General features: G+C 50.8%; 1 protein-coding gene across 1 annotated transcript in view; it reads left to right on the top strand.

Annotated features, from left to right (window-relative positions):
* The first annotated feature begins 529 nt into the window (after positions 1-529).
* LOC142316916 (uncharacterized) overlaps positions 530-18,846 on the top strand; it is a 144,208-nt gene continuing 125,891 nt past the window's right edge. Inside the window, exons 1-6 of the mRNA XM_075352693.1 lie at positions 530-616; positions 4,342-4,478; positions 14,582-14,773; positions 14,889-14,967; positions 18,516-18,613; positions 18,703-18,772. Coding sequence (XP_075208808.1) covers positions 4,401-4,478; positions 14,582-14,773; positions 14,889-14,967; positions 18,516-18,613; positions 18,703-18,772 — 517 coding nt within the window. The 5' untranslated portion in view covers positions 530-616; positions 4,342-4,400. The remainder of the gene's footprint in view (positions 617-4,341; positions 4,479-14,581; positions 14,774-14,888; positions 14,968-18,515; positions 18,614-18,702; positions 18,773-18,846) is intronic.

Raw genomic sequence — 18,846 nt, 5'->3', positions numbered from 1 at the left:
GGCCTGTGACGACCTCTGTCCGCTCAGCCTCATACAGCGGCACATTCACGGTCACCTCCTCTACAGCCGTCTCCACGGTTACTGCAATGTCAGCGACATACGTAGCCCAGGATCCTTCACATCGTTAGAACTACAGCTCCCAGCATGCCCTGCCAGGCCGTGATGTCAGTGCACAGTATGGAGAGGATTAAAGCGAGAACTACACGTCCCATCGTGTCCAGGCTGTTATCACACATTACATGGAGGTGACATACAGGAAAGAACTACAACTCCCAGCATCCTCTGCTCTGTATGGAAGAAGGGCCACTGACTCCATCACATCGCCACATAGCACAAGCTCCGCCCCCGCAAGTCACATGATCACTCAGCATCACAGGTCCATCATCTACGACGTACAATATCTACTGCTGAGCTCCGCCTACTCACGTGACTGATCATATGGTGATGACGTCATCAAGGGTCCTTTAGCTACAACCTATTATACTCTCCACTGCTAAACCCCGCCCCTATATACCTGTCACACGTTGATGACGTCATCACAGGTCCTTCAGCTATTTAGATTACAAGTTGTGGATCAGAAAGGAAAGGAAAATACAGAGAAATAAAAGAAGAAGAGGTGATGGTGGGGGGCTGTGGGGTGTTAGTGGTGTGGGGGGCACTGGGGATACATGGGGGGCTGTGGGGAGTTAGTGGTGTGGGGGGGCACTGGGGATACATGGGGGGCTGTGGGGTGTTAGTGGTGTGGGGGGCACTGGGGATACATGGGGGGCTGTGGGGTGTTAGTGGTGTGGGGGGCACTGGGGATACATGGGGGGCTGTGGGGTGTTAGTGGTGTGGGGGGCACTGGGGATACATGGGGGGCTGTGGGGTGTTAGTGGTATGGGGGGCACTGGGGATACATGGGGGGCTGTGGGGTGTTAGTGGTGTGGGAGGCACTGGGGATACATGGGGGGCTGTGGGGTGTTAGTGGTGTGGGGGGCACTGGGGATACATGGGGGGGCTGTGGGGTGTTAGTGGTGTGGGAGGCACTGGGGATACATGGGGGGCTGTGGGGTGTTAGTGGTGTGGGAGGCACTGGGGATACATGGGGGCTGTGGGGTGTTAGTGGTGTGAGGGGCACTGGGGATACATGGGGGGCTGTGGGGTGTTAGTGGTGTGGGGGGCACTGGGGATGCATGGGGGGCTGTGGGGTGTTAGTGGTGGGGGGCACTGGGGATACATGGGGGGCTGTGGGGTGTTAGTGGTGTGGGGGGCACTGGGGATACATGGGGGGCTGTGGGGTGTTAGTGGTGTGGGGGGCACTGGGGATACATGGGGGGCTGTGAGGTGTTAGTGGTGTGGGGGGCACTGGGGATACATGGGGGGCTGTGAGGTGTTAGTGGTGTGGGGGGCACTGGGGATACATAGGGGGCTGTGGGGTGTTAGTGGTGGGGGGCACTGGGGATACATGGGGGGCTGTGGGGTGTTAGTGGTGTGGGGGGCACTGGGGATACATGGGGGGCTGTGGGGTGTTAGTGGTGTGGGGGGCACTGGGGATACATGGGGGGCTGTGGGGTGTTAGTGGTGTGGGGGGCACTGGGGATACATGGGGGGCTGTGGGGTGTTAGTGGTGTGGGGGGCACTGGGGATACATGGGGGGCTGTGGGGTGTTAGTGGTGTGGGGGGGCACTGGGGATACATGGGGGGCTGTGGGGTGTTAGTGGTGTGGGAGCACTGGGGATACATGGGGGGCTGTGGGGTGTTAGTGGTGTGGGAGGCACTGGGGATACATGGGGGGCTGTGGGGTGTTAGTGGTGTGGGGGGCACTGGGGATACATGGGGGGGCTGTGGGGTGTTAGTGGTGTGGGAGGCACTGGGGATACATGGGGGGCTGTGGGGTGTTAGTGGTGTGGGAGGCACTGGGGATACATGGGGGCTGTGGGGTGTTAGTGGTGTGAGGGGCACTGGGGATACATGGGGGGCTGTGGGGTGTTAGTGGTGTGGGGGGCACTGGGGATGCATGGGGGGCTGTGGGGTGTTAGTTGTGTGGGGGGCACTGGGGATACGTGGGGGGCACTGGGGATACATGGGGGCTGTGGGGTGTTAGTGGTGTGGGGGGCACTGGGGATACATGGGGGGCTGTGAGGTGTTAGTGGTGTGGGGGGCACTGGGGATACATGGGGGGCTGTGAGGTGTTAGTGGTGTGGGGGGCACTGGGGATACATGGGGGGCTGTGGGGTGTTAGTGGTGTGGGGGGCACTGGAGATACATGGGGGGGCTGTGGGGTGTTGGTGTGGGGGGGCAATGGGGATACATGGGGGGCTGTGGGGTGTTAGTGGTGTGGGGGGCACTGGAGATACATGGGGGGCTGTGGGGTGGGGGGCACTGGAGATACAAGGGGGGCTGTGGGGGGCTGTGGGGTGGGGGGCACTGGAGATACAAGGGGGGCTGTGGGGTGTTAGTGGTGTGGGAGGCACTGGGGATACATGGGGGGGCTGTGGGGTGTTAGTGGTGTGGGAGGCACTGGGGATACATGGGGGGGCTGTGGGGTGTTAGTGGTGTGGGAGGCACTGGGGATACATGGGGGGGCTGTGGGGTGTTAGTGGTGTGGGAGGCACTGGGGATACATGGGGGGCTGTGGGGTGTTAGTGGTGTGGGAGGCACTGGGGATACATGGGGGGGCTGTGGGGTGTTAGTGGTGTGGGAGGCACTGGGGATACATGGGGGGGCTGTGGGGTGTTAGTGGTGTGGGAGGCACTGGAGATACATGGGGGGGGCTGTGGGGTGTTAGTGGTGTGGGAGGCACTGGAGATACATGGGGGGGCTGTGGGGTGTTAGTGGTGTGGGAGGCACTGGAGATACATGGGGGGGCTGTGGGGTGTTAGTGGTGTGGGAGGCACTGGAGATACATGGGGGGGCTGTGGGGTGTTAGTGGTGTGGGGGGCACTGGAGATACATGGGGGGGCTGTGGGGTGTTAGTGGTGTGGGGGGCACTGGAGATACATGGGGGGGCTGTGGGGTGTTAGTGGTGTGGGGGGCACTGGGGATACATGGGGGGGCTGTGGGGTGTTAGTGGTGTGGGGGGCACTGGGGATACATGGGGGGCTTTGGGGTGTTAGTGGTGTGGGGGGCACTGGGGATACATGGGGGGCTGTGGGGTGTTAGTGGTGTGGGAGGCACTGGGGATAGATGGGGGGCTGTGGGGTGTTAGTGGTGTGGGGGGCACTGGAGATACATGGGGGGGGCTGTGGGGTGTTAGTGGTGTGGGGGGCTGTGGGGTGTTAGTGGTGTGGGGGGCACTGGAGATACATGGGGGGGGCTGTGGGGTGTTAGTGGTGTGGGGGCACTGGGGATACATGGGGGAGCTGTGGGGTGTTAGTGGTGTGGGGGCACTGGGGATACATGGGGGAGCTGTGGGGTGTTAGTGGTGTGGGAGGCACTGGGGATACATGGGGGGGCTGTGGGGTGTTAGTGGTGTGGGAGGCACTGGGGATACATGGGGGGCTGTGGGGTGTTAGTGGTGTGGGAGGCACTGGGGATACATGGGGGGCTGTGGGGTGTTAGTGGTGTGGGGGGCACTGGAGATACATGGGGGGGGCTGTGGGGTGTTAGTGGTGTGGGGGGCTGTGGGGTGTTAGTGGTGTGGGAGGCACTGGGGATACATGGGGGGCTGTGGGGTGTTAGTGGTGTGGGGGGCACTGGAGATACATGGGGGGGGCTGTGGGGTGTTAGTGGTGTGGGGGGCACTGGGGATACATGGGGGGGGCTGTGGGGTGTTAGTGGTGTGGCGGGCACTGGGGATACATGGGGGGGGCTGTGGGGTGTTAGTGGTGTGGCGGGCACTGGGGATACATGGGGGGGCTGTGGGGTGTTAGTGGTGTGGCGGGCACTGGGGATACATGGGGGGGCTGTGGGGTGTTAGTGGTGTGGGGGCACTGGGGATACATGGGGGGGCTGTGGGGTGTTAGTGGTGTGGGGGCACTGGGGATACATGGGGGGGCTGTGGGGTGTTAGTGGTGTGTGGGGCACTGGGGATACATGGGGGGGCTGTGGGGTGTTAGTGGTGTGGGAGGCACTGGGGATACATGGGGGGGCTGTGGGGTGTTAGTGGTGTGGGGGGGCACTGGAGATACATGGTGGGTTGTGGGGTGTTAGTGGTGTGGGGGGCACTGGGGATTCATGGGGGGGATGTGGGGTGTTAGTGGTGATGGTGATTTTATTACACTTGGTGTGAATTTGATTTTTATATATTAAACATTTTTTCATTGATACTTTGCATTTTTTCTAATTGTTGTGAAATGATTTTGATGTCGCTGTTTAATAACCCAGGTTCTGTATTTTCTCCTTTTTTCCTTTCTGCAGTCCCAGAATCCAGGACTTCATCGATATTCGGGTTTTTTTTTCTGTACGACCAGTGAAGAATGGAGAAAAACCGTGACTCGATCAGCAAAAGATTGTTAAACTTCACCATGGAGATCATCTACCTGCTGAGCGGAGAGGTGACGTCTGTTTCTTCTTGTTTGGATTGACTCCCTCAGGTTTTGTAGACTCTGTAATTGTGAATGATTTCAGCTCCGGAGCTGGTGCAGTCTCGCTGTTCTCATGTCTGCTGTGCACCGTGCTCTCCTTTTCTCTGTAGACCCTCTGTAATTGTGAATGATTTCAGCTCCGGAGTTGGTGCAGTCTCGCCTTTCCCGTGCTCCCCCATTTCTCTGTAGACCGCCCTCATATCTGTACCCTCGATGTTCTGCAGTGATCGTCGCTCCGCTGGGTGAGAAGCGGCCGCAGTTCTGTGTCTCGTGAGTGGAGCCTGAGGCCGGGGAAGGACGAGGTTTTTTTTTTGCTGAGATGTTGTTGATATTTGACTTTAGTGATAACATTTTACCGACCTTGAACGTGAAGTTAAAGAACTGAGCAGAAAATGCACAAATGTGTCATATGTGCCCGTGGCCTGGGTATTTAGATGATGCTGTGGAGTACAGTGGAGCTGATCAGGTGTCGGTGTCACCTGTGCCCGTGGCCTGGGTATTAGATGATGCTCTGGAGCACAATGGAGCCGTTCAGGTGTCGGTGTCACCTGTGCCCGTGGCCTGGGTATTAGATGATGCTCTGGAGCACAATGGAGCCGTTCAGGTGTCGGTGTCACCTGTGCCCGTGGCCTGGGTATTAGATGATGCTCTGGAGCACAGTGGAGCCGTTCAGGTGGTGGTGTAACCTGTGCCCGTGGCCTGGGTATTAGATGATGCTGTGGAGCACAGTGGAGCCGTTCAGGTGTCGGTGTAACCTGTGCCCGTGGCCTGGGTATTAGATGATGCTCTGGAGCACAGTGGAGCCGTTCAGTGTCACCTGTGCCCGTGGCCTGGGTATTAGGTGATGCTCTGGAGCACAGTGGAGCCGTTCAGTGTCACCTGTGCCCGTGGCCTGGGTATTAGGTGATGCTCTGGAGCACAGTGGAGCCGTTCAGGTGTCGGTGTCACCTGTGCCCGTGGCCTGGGTATTAGATGATGCTCTGGAGCACAGTGGAGCCGTTCAGTGTCACCTGTGCCCGTGGCCTGGGTATTAGGTGATGCTCTGGAGCACAGTGGAGCCGTTCAGTGTCACCTGTGCCCGTGGCCTGGGTATTAGATGATGCTGTGGAGCACAGTGGAGCCGTTCAGGTGTCGGTGTAACCTGTGCCCGTGGCCTGGGTATTAGATGATGCTCTGGAGCACAGTGGAGCCGTTCAGTGTCACCTGTGCCCGTGGCCTGGGTATTAGGTGATGCTCTGGAGCACAGTGGAGCCGTTCAGTGTCACCTGTGCCCGTGGCCTGGGTATTAGGTGATGCTCTGGAGCACAGTGGAGCCGTTCAGGTGTCGGTGTCACCTGTGCCCGTGGCCTGGGTATTAGATGATGCTCTGGAGCACAGTGGAGCCGTTCAGTGTCACCTGTGCCCGTGGCCTGGGTATTAGGTGATGCTCTGGAGCTCAGCGTCGCTCACGTTTGCTTTTCTCGGTGATGCGGCTCCAGCTGGAGAGCTGTGTCCTCTATGCCGCCGTTATGTCCACACACGGCAGTAGATGCATCTTCTGACTACATAGATGATAACTCTGATAGCCAAGGTGCAGGAATATGGTCACTAGCGCTCCATCCATGACCAGAGCTTCCAGGTGCATAGTCACCATCTTTCTCCATGGTCTTAGTTTGGGCGTCACCAGCACAGCTGCCCCTGACCCTGATAGTTACTACCTCCACCACCAGCACAGCTAGCCCTGACCCTGATAGTCACTACCTCCGTCACCAGCACAGCTAGCCCTGACCCTGATAGTCACTACCTCCGTCACCAGCACAGCTAGCCCTGACCCTGATAGTCACTACCTTCGTCACCAGCACAGCTAGCCCTGACCCTGATAGTTACTACCTCCACCACCAGCACAGCTAGCCCTGACCCTGATAGTTACTACCTCCACCACCAGCACAGCTAGCCGTGTCTTGATTGTTCTCAATCTGGTGTTCCATATTCTTAGCACCAGGAGACAAGGCTTCTGACAGTCGCTGGGGCTCGGTGAAGACACAAATTTTATTGTCTGTATTGAAGGTCCCTAATAATGTTTAACTCTTGAGGAAGAGGAAAGTGCAGACACTGATTCACACTGATAGTGTCGGTTTCAGAGGTAACATCCTGCTGGATGACATGAGTGATGTGTCGTGTAGTCTAATAGCCTCGCTATTGGGTGATGCACAGCAAATTAGTGAAACTATCGCAGAAACCGCTGCCAACCACAATGCTCAGATAAGCCCCTCTGTCCAAGCAAGAAACCGCTGCCAACCACAATGCCCAGATAAGCCCCTCTGTCCAAGCAAGAAACCGCTGCCAACCACAATGCTCAGATAAGTCCCTCTGTCCAAGCAAGAAACCGCTGCCAACCACAATGCTCAGATAAGCCCCTCTGTCCAAGCAAGAAACTGCTGCCAGCCACAATGCTCAGATAAGCCCCTCTGTCCAAGCAAGAAACCGCTGCCAACCACAATGCTCAGATAAGCCCCTCTGTCCAAGCAAGAAACTGCTGCCAGCCACAATGCCCAGATAAGCCCCTCTGTCCAAGCAAGAAACCGCTGCCAACCACAATGCCCAGATAAGCCCCTCTGTCCAAGCAAGAAACTGCTGCCAGCCACAATGCCCAGATAAGCCCCTCTGTCCAAGCAAGAAACCGCTGCCAACCACAATGCCCAGATAAGCCCCTCTGTCCAAGCAAGAAACTGCTGCCAGCCACAATGCCCAGATAAGCCCCTCTGTCCAAGCAAGAAACCGCTGCCAACCACAATGCTCAGATAAGCCCCTCTGTCCAATGTGTATCAGTCTCAATGGTTGATACCCGATAGGAGGGTTCATTGATGCTTCGCTAAAGTCTGACCCTTACGTCAGCATGGTGTATCAGGAATCTGGATGTGACCAGGCAGTGGCTGTTCCTCACGTCTCCGGCCTTTGGCACCAGGACCGGTCGTCTGCTCTTCCGGTTGGCGTTTGGACACCAGCATTGTAATTTGCTAACTCTGCATCGCCTTTTTGTCAGAATGGTTCTGGATATCCTACTCTGACGCCCTCCATCAAACAATGATGTCCACAGGATCCCCCTTTCTGCTGGGTCTTTTATATTGATTCTCGCCCCCAAATCTTGCTATATTTTCCACGGGTCAAGAAAACCCAACAATCTTGGCATTGTCTGACCCTGACCGTGGCTAATTTAGTATCTGTAGCGCCATCGTCGGCCTCGTTCATATTCACTGAGCGCTCGATTCTCCCATCTTCTCGTGGCTTCAAACTAAGCCTGATCCATGAGTTTATGCCGCACTCCAGGGTCACAGGGAAGCTCCAATCATGAAAAGACGGATGCCTAATACTATGGTCATTCAGCTTATAATTAACCGCTTCCCAACACTGGATGTGCTGGTTCTGTATGTCCAGTGTCTGGTCTCGGTCCTTGAGGCGAGTCTAGGAGCGGAGTCCCATCTTTCCCCAGAGATGATGATCTAACAGCAGTGATCGGAGCTCTGCTTGCTGCTGGCTCGTTAAATGCCGGTGTCAATCTCTGATAACAGACATTTACAGCATGCGGCTCAGGTGGTGCGCCATTCCATTGGCCTCCCGTGATGCAGCGCTACGATGGTTAGCTATGGCAGCCGAGGTTCTGCTGAAGACCCCAGTGTGGGCTGTTACGGGGCTCCATTGAAATCCAAGCAGTGTTTGGGCTTCATGTGAGACCATGGGTTTTGGAGGATCAAGTTCCCAAAGTGGATTAGAATGTACTCGGTAAAAAAGTGTATTTTTTTTTTTTTGTTTGCTGCACTTAGATTCCCCCCCCCATTTTTCCAGTTTGTTTAGTGATAGAATGAAAGGTGCCCTTCAAAAGTACAACTCTCCCCACAAATAACACACGTCCACGTGGATGGAAAAATCAAGTTATGGCACATGGAAGAAGGGAAAATCTCCACGTTGGGGAGGGTTAAAGAGGACGGATTGGTTATTATGGGAAATTACAAAAAGATATTAAGTGAAATAAGATATTTTTTGAAAATGTAATTTGCAAGTCATTTTGCTCAATATTTCGAGGCGATGGGTTCTCTTCTCTGGAAGACGTCAGCTGTGATGGGAATGATGATCTAGAGCCTTTTACTCAGATTTAGTAGGATTTGGTCCAATTTAGTCTTTGTAACGCTCGCCGTTGTAGAGGCTGTGAGCAGGCATGGACCCACTGGACCACAGGGGAGACCTGGGTGGAACCGGATGTGGGAGGGGCTTAAGTAAGTGCCTACTGGGTATTCGCCAGAGCCTCTGATGGTGTGGATGGGCTGGCTGTCTGTGAATGCCAGATGCCTCTCCCAGGGGAGTGTCCAAGACTGTGGCAGCTGACCCCCAGTGCAGGGACGGGCTTAGCTACGGACAGGCAGTCACTGGTGAGGACAGGTGCAGCTGATGCAAACAGAATGGCAGGTTCGGAGGGTACTGCAGGGAGATGGGTACGGGTAAGTGGGCACAAGTGAAGGTAAAGGGCAGTGGACAAACTGGACCTAATAACAAGCTAGCAAGCCGGACACAGACTATGTTGCTCAGGCACCTTCCCTAGTGGGAGAATGCCTTAAGTACATTATGCTTCCAAGCCATGGGCAGAGAGGCACTTCTGGGTATTAGTGAACTCCCTGGGGACCTTGGCCGCATGCACAGCCCCTGGGAGCACGAGGCATGAGAAGAGCCATAGGGAAGCAAGGGAGTGTGCGGTTCGGCTGTGGCGGTGAGTTAGTCGGTGTTACTACTGGAGGAGGGACGCAGGGCTGAGCATGGACACCGGCACTACACTCTTCACACATCTCACTGGGCCATCCAGTGTTATGCAAAAAATAATTCACCTCTTTTTCTCATTGTAAATAAAGCAAAAGTTGATCTTACCTTCAACTAGAAGCCTTAACTTTATCTCCAACTGGACATTGCTATTTATCAGCCATATAGTAAAATGTCCCTGTATATATTGTAATAGAAGGATTCAGTTTGCCTGTAAGCCGTTCACCCGAGGGTCTCGCTGCATATTGTACACAGGCAGATAGCCACAGTACGCTAAGGAGGAATGGGGACACAATTGCAGATTCTGTTATTTTCTCCTGCTGCAGCATAATACACAGGAATCCATCTTGCACGGCTTGTTGCCTTACTACATCTAATAAGAAGATAACAGCAGCTCCCCTGCGCTTACATGCCACACAGTCCACACAGTGCTATCCCCCAGCTCAGGAGCAGGAAGTCTCTCATAACTGTGATAGGAGACAGCAGAGAGCCCAGAATTCAGCGGACTTCAGCCTCTCATTCTTAAAGGGCCAGAGCTATTATAAATACATTTGTCAGGATATATATCTTTAAATATAAATATTAGAGAATATTTTATATTTCATTCTTTTTTTTTTTTTATGTCATGAATTATTCCAGGAGGTGATTGCTTCTTTCTAAGGAAAAAGGCTGTCTAGCAGCATCTGGAGGAATATCTCTTGATGTAATGATATAAATCTTTCAAAATGTCAATAAAGTTAGCGGTGATGTCACATGGAGTTTTACACAAACTTTGATGACTGTCATGGCGGCGGCGGACTCTGTTCATATTGCAGATTCTAACAATCCGCCCCATGGTTTGTCTGGTGTCTGGGATCAACACAAGCAGACTTGGGGGTCGACCGGCTGTGTGCTGATTGATTGGCAGGCTAGCAAGAATTAATCTCTACTGGACTGCTTGCTCTTTTAATCACATGTTGTGGGGAGACCTATCACATCTCTTCCCCTCCTATTTATGCTGGTGGAATCCTTACCCATGCCAGCTATAGTTTATTCTGTGTTGGTCTGTGAAGTGTGGTGTCCCAGACTCTGGTGAAACTTGTGCTTTAGTTGTGCCTATTTGCTTGGTGTTGTTGTGGAGTTTAGCCCTGTTGTTTTGTTGCTTCCTTCCTGCTCTTGTTTTTCCTCTTGAATCTCTTATCATCTTTACCGTGTGTGTGTGTGTGTGTGTGTGTGTGTGTGTGTGTGTGTGCGTGTGTGTGTCACGTTTGTCTCTGTTTTTGGAGACAAGTGACAAATTCAGGGTTGGGATCCCTCATTTCCATCTGGAACTCTTCATTTAAACATGGTTTCATTTCTTTCAGTACATCAGAAGTTAATTTCAGTTATGTTGTCCATCAGTTCTTAGCTGAGTGTTTCAGCTGCACTTACTTTGTAGCCACGCCCCTCCAGGATTAAATGTGTCTTTCCAGCAATCCTTGCTGAAGATACAAATTAATTTGTTCTCTGTCCGCCTAGGAGGAAGGTTCTGCTGTGGAAGTTTCCTGCTCTCAGGCTTTATCCTTTTTGTTGTTTTTCCCCCCTGTTTGTCTTACCTTACCTTTTTGTCTAGTTAGTGCAGCGGTGTGGTCTAGTGAACCCCACCTGCCCTTCACTAGTCAGGTCATCTATAGGGTCTTGTCAGGGTGCTGCTCTGTGACAATTGCAGAGATTGGCTAGGAGAGTAGGGACAGCTGCAGGTGAGGATGATCCCACCAACCCCTCTCACTAGTTACAGGGGCTCACACTGTTATTGTGTCCCCGGTGTCCCCTTTGTTTGTGGTGTTTTGTTGTGCGTCAAACGCACATAGGTCTGAACTCCCTGCCATGCTTGTCACACCCGGCAAGCGTGACATTATCATCAGCCCCTTACATTATTTCCCTGTCTCTCTATGGCTCAGGCGACTGCATTCGCACAACTGATCCAGACCCTCTCTCAGGTGGTCACAAATCTACACTCCTTGGTTGGGCAGCAACTGGAGCAAATTGCTAGGTTTTTGGTTTCGGCACATGCTCAGGCACAGCTTGAATCCAATATAGCCCTCCCTGATACGTGGGATAAGTTTACTACCTTCAGTAAAGCCTGTAAGTTGTACTTCAGGCTCCACCCTTGAACTTCCGGGAGCGAAGAACAGCGGGTGGGGATTGTAGTCTCTCTATTGCGGGGAGATCCCTAGTCCGGGGCCTTCTTTCTGTCAACCGACTTCCAGGCATTGCGGTCGGTAGATTAATTTTTCACGGTTTTGGTGTTAGTGTACGGAGACCCTGACGGGGTCGCACTCACGTTGTCTAAACTCCAAAAGCTCCAGCAGGGGCGCGGCCAGTGGAGGAGTATTGCTCGGAGTTCTGTAGGTGGGCCACGGACACCCAGTGGAATGACCCAGCGCTTAGGAGTCATTTCTGTCAGGGGTTGTCAGGTAAGCTTAGGGACTCTGGTGCAATACTCTGCCCCGGAGTCGCTGGAGGCCGCCATGGCCCTCCCTATCAGAATGGATTGACGCCTCAGGAAGAGACCGTCTAAAGGCCGCTTTACATGCTGTGATCTCGCTAGCGGGCGTACCCGCCCCCATCGTTTGTGCATCACAGACAAATCGCTGCCCATGGCTCACAAAATTGCGCGGACCCGTCACACTACTTACCTACCTAGCGATGTCGCTGTGACCGGCGAACCGCCTCCTTTCTAAGGGGGCGGTTCGTTCGGCGTCACAGCAACGTCACTAAGCGGCCACCCAATCAAAGCGGAGGGGTGGAGATGAGCGGGACGAACATCCCGCCCACCTCCTTCCTTCCTTCTTGCCGGTGGACGCAGGTAAGGTGAGGTTCCTCGTTCCTGCGGTGTTACACACAGCGATGTATGCTGCCGCAGGAACGACGAACAACATCGTACCTGCAGCAGCAACGATAATTGCGAATAGGGGGGCATGTCACCGATTAGCGATTTTGCACGTTTTTCCGACTATTCAAAATCGCTCATTGGTGTCACACGCAACGACATCACTAACGCGGCCAGATGTGCGTCACAAATTCCATGACCCCAATGACATCGCTTTAGCGATGTCATAGCGTGTAAAGCGGCCTTAAGGACCCTTTCCTCTATCATTCTCCCCAAGGAAGAGCTCCCACTGGCAAGCCGACGAACCTATGCAGTTGGGGAGAGCCTGTCCTCATTCTGAGTTGCTTGCGGTTCGTCGTGGGTCTGGGTCCTGCTTCTGTGGGGATAAAGGTCATTACATTGGGGCCTGTCCAGTAAGACCTATGTCAAGTCCATGTGGCAATAAGTCGCGTTCTACTAGTTCGTTGGAGGGAAACTAACAGGCCGTGTACATCTCCTCCATTTATACGTCCCGGTTCACCATTACAGCAGAGGTGGTTATAGATGGGAAAACTGAGACGATCTCTGGGCTTGTAGGCAGCGGAGCTGGTGCCAATTTGGTGGATTCTTGCTTTACTCAGACTCTGGGTCTGACGTGTAGTGCATTGTCAAAATCCATGTCCATCCAAGCAACTGACTCTGCTCTGCTCAGCCAGAGAGGGTTCACCCATACCGTGCCTAATATCAACCTGTGAGTGGCTTAGTGCATAGTGAACGACTGTCGTGGTATGTTTTGGAGGGTCTGCCCACTCCCATTATGCTGGGACTTCCCGGTGATTGACTGGCAGTCAGGAGAAGTAGTCAGTTGGGGCAGTTTCTGTGAAGCCAAGTGCCTGTGTGCTACCATCTCTGCGGTGCTTATTACAAACCCGCCACCCTGTCTTCCAGTTACGACCACCAAGATGTAAAAAAAAAGTAATGGTGTGCTACCCCCCACCTCAGGGGAAGAGTAGGCCTCAGTGCGGCACCTGTAGAGGTGATCGGGGGAGGGTAGTCATTCCCTCTTAGTATGCGGCATTGGAGCGTAAGGTGTGGTATGGCATGAGAGGCTCCTCTGTGGTTGGTTCGGCCAGGAGTTTTTCCTCTACTACCAGTTGTATGTATTGTAATAAACGTCCAAGTCCAGACCTGTGTAAAAATGACTGTGTGGGTGTCCACCAAAAATGCCAGGTGGAAGTGTGTGTCTGAGGCTCTAGGCTCGAGATTTATCGGTCTCTTTAGGGTAACTAAGATCCTTAAACCTATGGCCGTACGGCTGGAGCTATCCCCATGAACGATATTGCCTGTCTTGAGAGTCCTGAGGCCTCTCGTTAAAGGAGGGGTACTGTCCTGGTTGTCTCCCTGTTTTTGGAGACTAGTATCGAATTCAGGGTTGGGATACCTAATTTCCATCTGGGACTCTTCATTTAAAAATGGTTTCATTTCTTTCAGTACATTAGGAGTTAATGTAAGTTTTGTTGTCCAGCACTTCCTAGGAGTTTTTCAGCTGCAGCTGCTTTGTAGCCACGCCCCTTCAAGTTTAAATAGTTGTGTCTTCCCAGCATTTCTTGCTGAAGATACAAACTCATTTGTACTCTGGCGACCACGGAGGAAGGTTCTGCTGTGGAGGTTTCCTGCTCTCAGGCTTTATCCTTTTTACTGCTTTTCCCCCCGTTTGTCTTACCTTACCGTTTGTCTTGTTAGTACAGCGGTGTGGTCTAGTGAACCCCAACAACCCTTCACTAGCCAGGGCATCTATCGGGTCTTCTCCAGGTCTGAGGTTCCTGTTCGGCAACAGTTGTGGAGACTGTATAGGGACTAGCTAGGAGAGTAGGGACAGCTGCAGGTGAGGATAGGAGGTGTCCCATCATCCCCTCTCACTAGTTCCAGGGCCCCCCACTGCTATTGTGTCCCCATTGTCCCCTTTGTTTGTTGTGCATCAGATGTATGTTGGTCTAAACACCCCCACCATGCATGTCAGACCCGGCAAGCTTAACAGCGTGATATGTGACAGAGTTTTAGTATTTCTATTGTCTGTCTTATTCTGTGGTTTTAAAACACTCCTGTCCCTTCCCTCCCTGGAAGGAGGGGGAATTAGATCAGAACTGGGAGGGAGAATTAGATCAAGACTGGTCAGGAGCAGGGCCAAGGAGGAGACTCCAGGCTCTCCACCATCAAGAGTATCCCTGAGATTAGGGTTAGCATAGGGTCCCCTAGCTTGAGGGACAGCTTGGGTGCAGCGGTTCCCAGTTATCCCAAAGTCATTGTGACAGGTGATTTTTTTTTCCATTACTGATTTGTAGTTTAATAAAGGGGATTTGGGTGGAAGGAGGCCGGTTGTAATCCTCCTAGAAAAGACTATGATATTTCTCTTGTATTATGTATATAATGGCATTAATCAGTGTCTCTCCATAAACAGGATTACACAATAGTGAAGAAGACTTCGGGTGACTGTGGGACTCCCAGTAACCATGAAGCAGACTCAGGAGGGCGGAGCAAGAGGCGGGGCTCAATCACAGAATCGTCTCCTCACTCCCTTGTATGTGACAAGAACAATAAGCAGATGATCCTAGAACTCACCAACAAGATGATTGAGCTCCTGACCGGAGAGGTGAGGACGCGGGGGCATTCTATGGGACCAGCACTGGAGGATTCTGGGCGATGACACTGTCATTGTTTTGTCAGGTTTCCGTAAGTTGTCAGAACGTCAGTCTATTTCTTTGTAGATGTGGGAGTATCTGGAAGCACACAAGGATCTGTATGAGGACGTCATGATGAAAAATTATCGGTGTCCTACATCACAAGGTAATTTGAGACATAAATACAGTGAATGCTCTTTTCCGATAAGATTGGTCTTGTTAAAACGCCAGTATGTGTATTATGTGGTCTGTATGTAAATCTGTAGAGTAAAACCACAGAAATCATTCAATGTTGAAGCTTTAATCCATGAACGATTATTCGGACAAAGAGGGTAACGGTTATCGTCACAGACAACGTTTCAATGCAATGAGGATCTTTACCAGGAAAATCTGCCAACAAAATGTACCCGGGTATAATAGCTATATAACGGTTTGTATATCTACACGGAGAAAAGCCACATAAAGACGCAATAAACAATGCGGTAGTGGAGACGTAGGAATCAATTAGTGACAAGTAAATTTAAAAATCACACCTGTATGAACAAGGGCGTCCTGTAGAAACTGTAAATCTACTGTAAAAACTGTCCTGTAGAAACTGTAAATCAAGCTATGGCTCCTACACAGATACAGAACCAGACAAGCCTTGTGAACCCAGGACCGACGCAGATGGAGAAGGGCAGGAGTTAGACGTTTATTCTGTCATTTCTGTTGCGGCAGATAGAATTAGGTCAACAATCAAAACCAATTGTCATGTGGTCAAATCTGATCACTTAGTTAAAAGTCATTTCCAGGGAATGTGATGAATGAGGACAGATTAGTGCGTTTGCTGTTTATCAAAGAACAGCAGGAAACGTTACCAAAGCGCTGAGATTTGATCTGACTACCATTCACCATATGTGACTTTCCAACATACAGGATTATAACTATCTATTCGCTCCCATATATCTGTATAGCTACACACGCAGGTGCTGATCAGACCTTGCCGGCACAATACCAATCTGCTTTCCAGTGCCAACGACTGCTGTGATTGGTCAGACAAGTGCCGGAGTTTATGACCTCCTTAGGCATTCAATTTGACAAAACAAGGGCTCGATGTCACTTATTCATTTCTATCGCCATGGTTTTGTTTTTGTTTTATTTTTTTTTTTGCACTTTCCTGAACCAAAAACTGCACCTTAGTGTAAAAAAAAACGCACCAAAAAACACGTGCATTTTTGGGTGTGTTTTTGTGCCATGCACCTTTTTAAGTGAAATCGTTGGCTCAACAGGCTACAAAACATAGGAAGACAGGGACCAACAATTGACGCTGCTTCTTTTTTCTGCACCCAAACCTGCAAGAAAAAAATGAGCAACGTGCGTCCAGCACTTCAGAATTCTCAAACACTTTGCTGGGAGCAGGGTAAACATGGAGATTTGGGCACCAAATCTGAAACAAAAAACTCAGCGTGCGCACACAGCCTTCTAGGACAAGCCATAGATTAAAAAGACCCCAGTCATTTTATCTCTCGTGTTTCCCAAAATTACAAAACATTTCCAAGTGTGGGGAAATAATGAAAAATAAAATGCAATTACATCATTTTTTATTTTCTTAGGTTTGATTTTTAAAGATCACCTGACAACGTGATTTTTCAGGTCACCTTGATTATGGTAGTACCCAATATGTATAGTGTATTGTGTTTTGGTTTTTTTGTTTAGCAGCTTTTTTTTATAGATCAGACTTTTATGCACGGCTGAAATACCTAAAATGTTTGTTTTCCCTTTTTTTATATAAATTCTTTATTTCTAACTGTGAAAAAGGGGGATGATTCCAATTTTTGTTTTATTTTTTGTTTCCAGTCACCACAGGACACTTACAGGGAACCTGTCACCAGAATTGGTGACTATAAGCTGTAGCCACCACCAGTGGGTTCCTGTGTACAGCATTCTAGCATGCTGTATATAAGAGCCCAGGCCGCTGTGTAGAACGTAAAAATCACTTTATAATACTCACCTAACGGGCGGTGCAGACCGGGTCCAGCATTTCCTCTTTCGGCCATCTTTGGCCTCCTTCTTCTGAAGCCTGGGTGTACGACACATCCTATGTCATCCACACTAGCTGGCATTGAGGTCCCACACAGGTGCACTACAATACTTTGATCTGCCCTGCTCAGGTCAGATCAAAGTGCGCCTGCGCAAAACCTCAATGCCGGCTAGTGTGGATGACGTAGGATGCGTCGTGCACCCAGGCTTCACAATCACCAGAAATATCAACACATGAATACACTGTCAGAACTATAAGTACATGAATTCAGCACCATAACCACCATCAATATATGAATACAGCATCAGAACTTTGATCGGTACATGAATTAGGATTAAGCAGATAGCTGGGGGCAAGTATTCTCAGGTTGGGGAGGTTCATGGTTATTGGGCGCTCCCCAGCCTAAAATTAGCAGCCCGCTGCTGCCTCAGAATTCTCAAATCCATTAGATGCGCCAATTCTAACGCTTTATCTGGCTCATCCCGATTCACACCGTACTAGTAAAATCAGGGTAATATAAGGGTTAATGACAGCTGTCATTTGTCAAAAAATCACAACTGTCATCAAGCCCGAGATTAGTAATGATGAGGGGTCTGAGACCCCCTCCCCATTACAAGTAAAAAGAAATAAACACAAAACACAGAGAAAAATCCTATATTTAAAAAAAACAAACAAAAAAACAACCCTCTTTCTCTTATTTTTTTTTTTTTTTACACCTTCCACCCATCCTCCAACCACCCCTGCAGGCCCAATGTAATCCACAGACATGATGTCATATGACAATCCCGGCTCTGTTACATGAGGGGTCAAAGTGCGCCCCCACATTAGCAAACATGACCGCGAGCTGCCGAACACACTGATGGAGCTGCAGACGTGAGAGTGGTGACCTTAGTCGGTTCCCACAGTACCCCAGCTGTGACCTCAGGCGTACTCACGGACGTCACAGCTGTGGCCACGTCATTGAACTAATATCTGGTAATCCGTCAATTACCGGATTATTGACTTCAATGGTGTCGGATTACTCAGTGCCAGATTATAGGAATTTGTAAGCATTCCTGTAATCCAGCATTTAGTTCAATGGGTTCACCTGACGTCACAGCTACGGTACTGTAGGAACCCCAGCTGTAACCTCAGGTGAATTAATTGAGCTCAATGCCCGATTACTGGATTAGGCTTTGTGCGCATGTTGAGTATTTGGTTGCAGACATTTCTGCACTAAATCTGCATCTCATGCAAAAAACGCACCACGTTTTTGGTGCATTTTCTTGTCAGGAGATGTAGATTTGGTGCAGAAATGTCTGCAACCAAATACTCAGTTCACTAAATAAGTTAATCTCTGGCAGTCCTAACTCATTGAAACTTGTACTTCCACCAATACAGTGGAACTCTATAAATGATGGGACCTTTTGTAACATTTTGGCCTCAAAATAAAGTGAAGTATCATGTACACTTATGAGCAGGACAAGTGTTGAGACTCTACTCAAATTCCTGAAGCTCTACATCACCGGGTCTAGTACTATAATGTGGACATGATAATATTATCTTGGTATTCTAGCAAGAGATGGTACCAAGCACAACATTGTTATAAGACCCTGATAACCCTAGAACAAGAGGGGAAGAGAGAAGTGTCTGGTACATACACAGATCTCCAGCTGGTTATAGATTCCATCACTGTGTGGTTGTGTCTCCCACAGATGGATCCAGGGGGAGAAACCCACCAGAGAGATGTCCCCATCCTCTGTATCCACAGGACCGTCCAGAGGAAAATCGCAACGTCCCAGAGAATCATCAGGTAGATGACACCAAAATCTTATCACCGAAATACGACCATTGAGAGGTGGAACCAAAGTTCATGTTTAAGTTATTGTCTTCTCTGTTTAGGGTGAAGATCTGATGGGTATTAAGGTCGTGGTTATAGAGGAAGAGGAGGAGACTGAGGCCAATCAGCCGTGTAAGGAGGAGAGATTATCACTGGTTGTAAACGATGGTCAACTGGATACAACCATTATCTGATCATCACATGCA

This window comes from Anomaloglossus baeobatrachus, chromosome 6 (assembly GCF_048569485.1).
Source record: "Anomaloglossus baeobatrachus isolate aAnoBae1 chromosome 6, aAnoBae1.hap1, whole genome shotgun sequence".
NCBI classification, from domain to species: Eukaryota; Metazoa; Chordata; class Amphibia; order Anura; family Aromobatidae; genus Anomaloglossus; species Anomaloglossus baeobatrachus.
The sequence above is the reverse complement of the archived record's forward strand: the minus strand, read 5'-3'. Positions and strand labels throughout refer to the sequence as shown.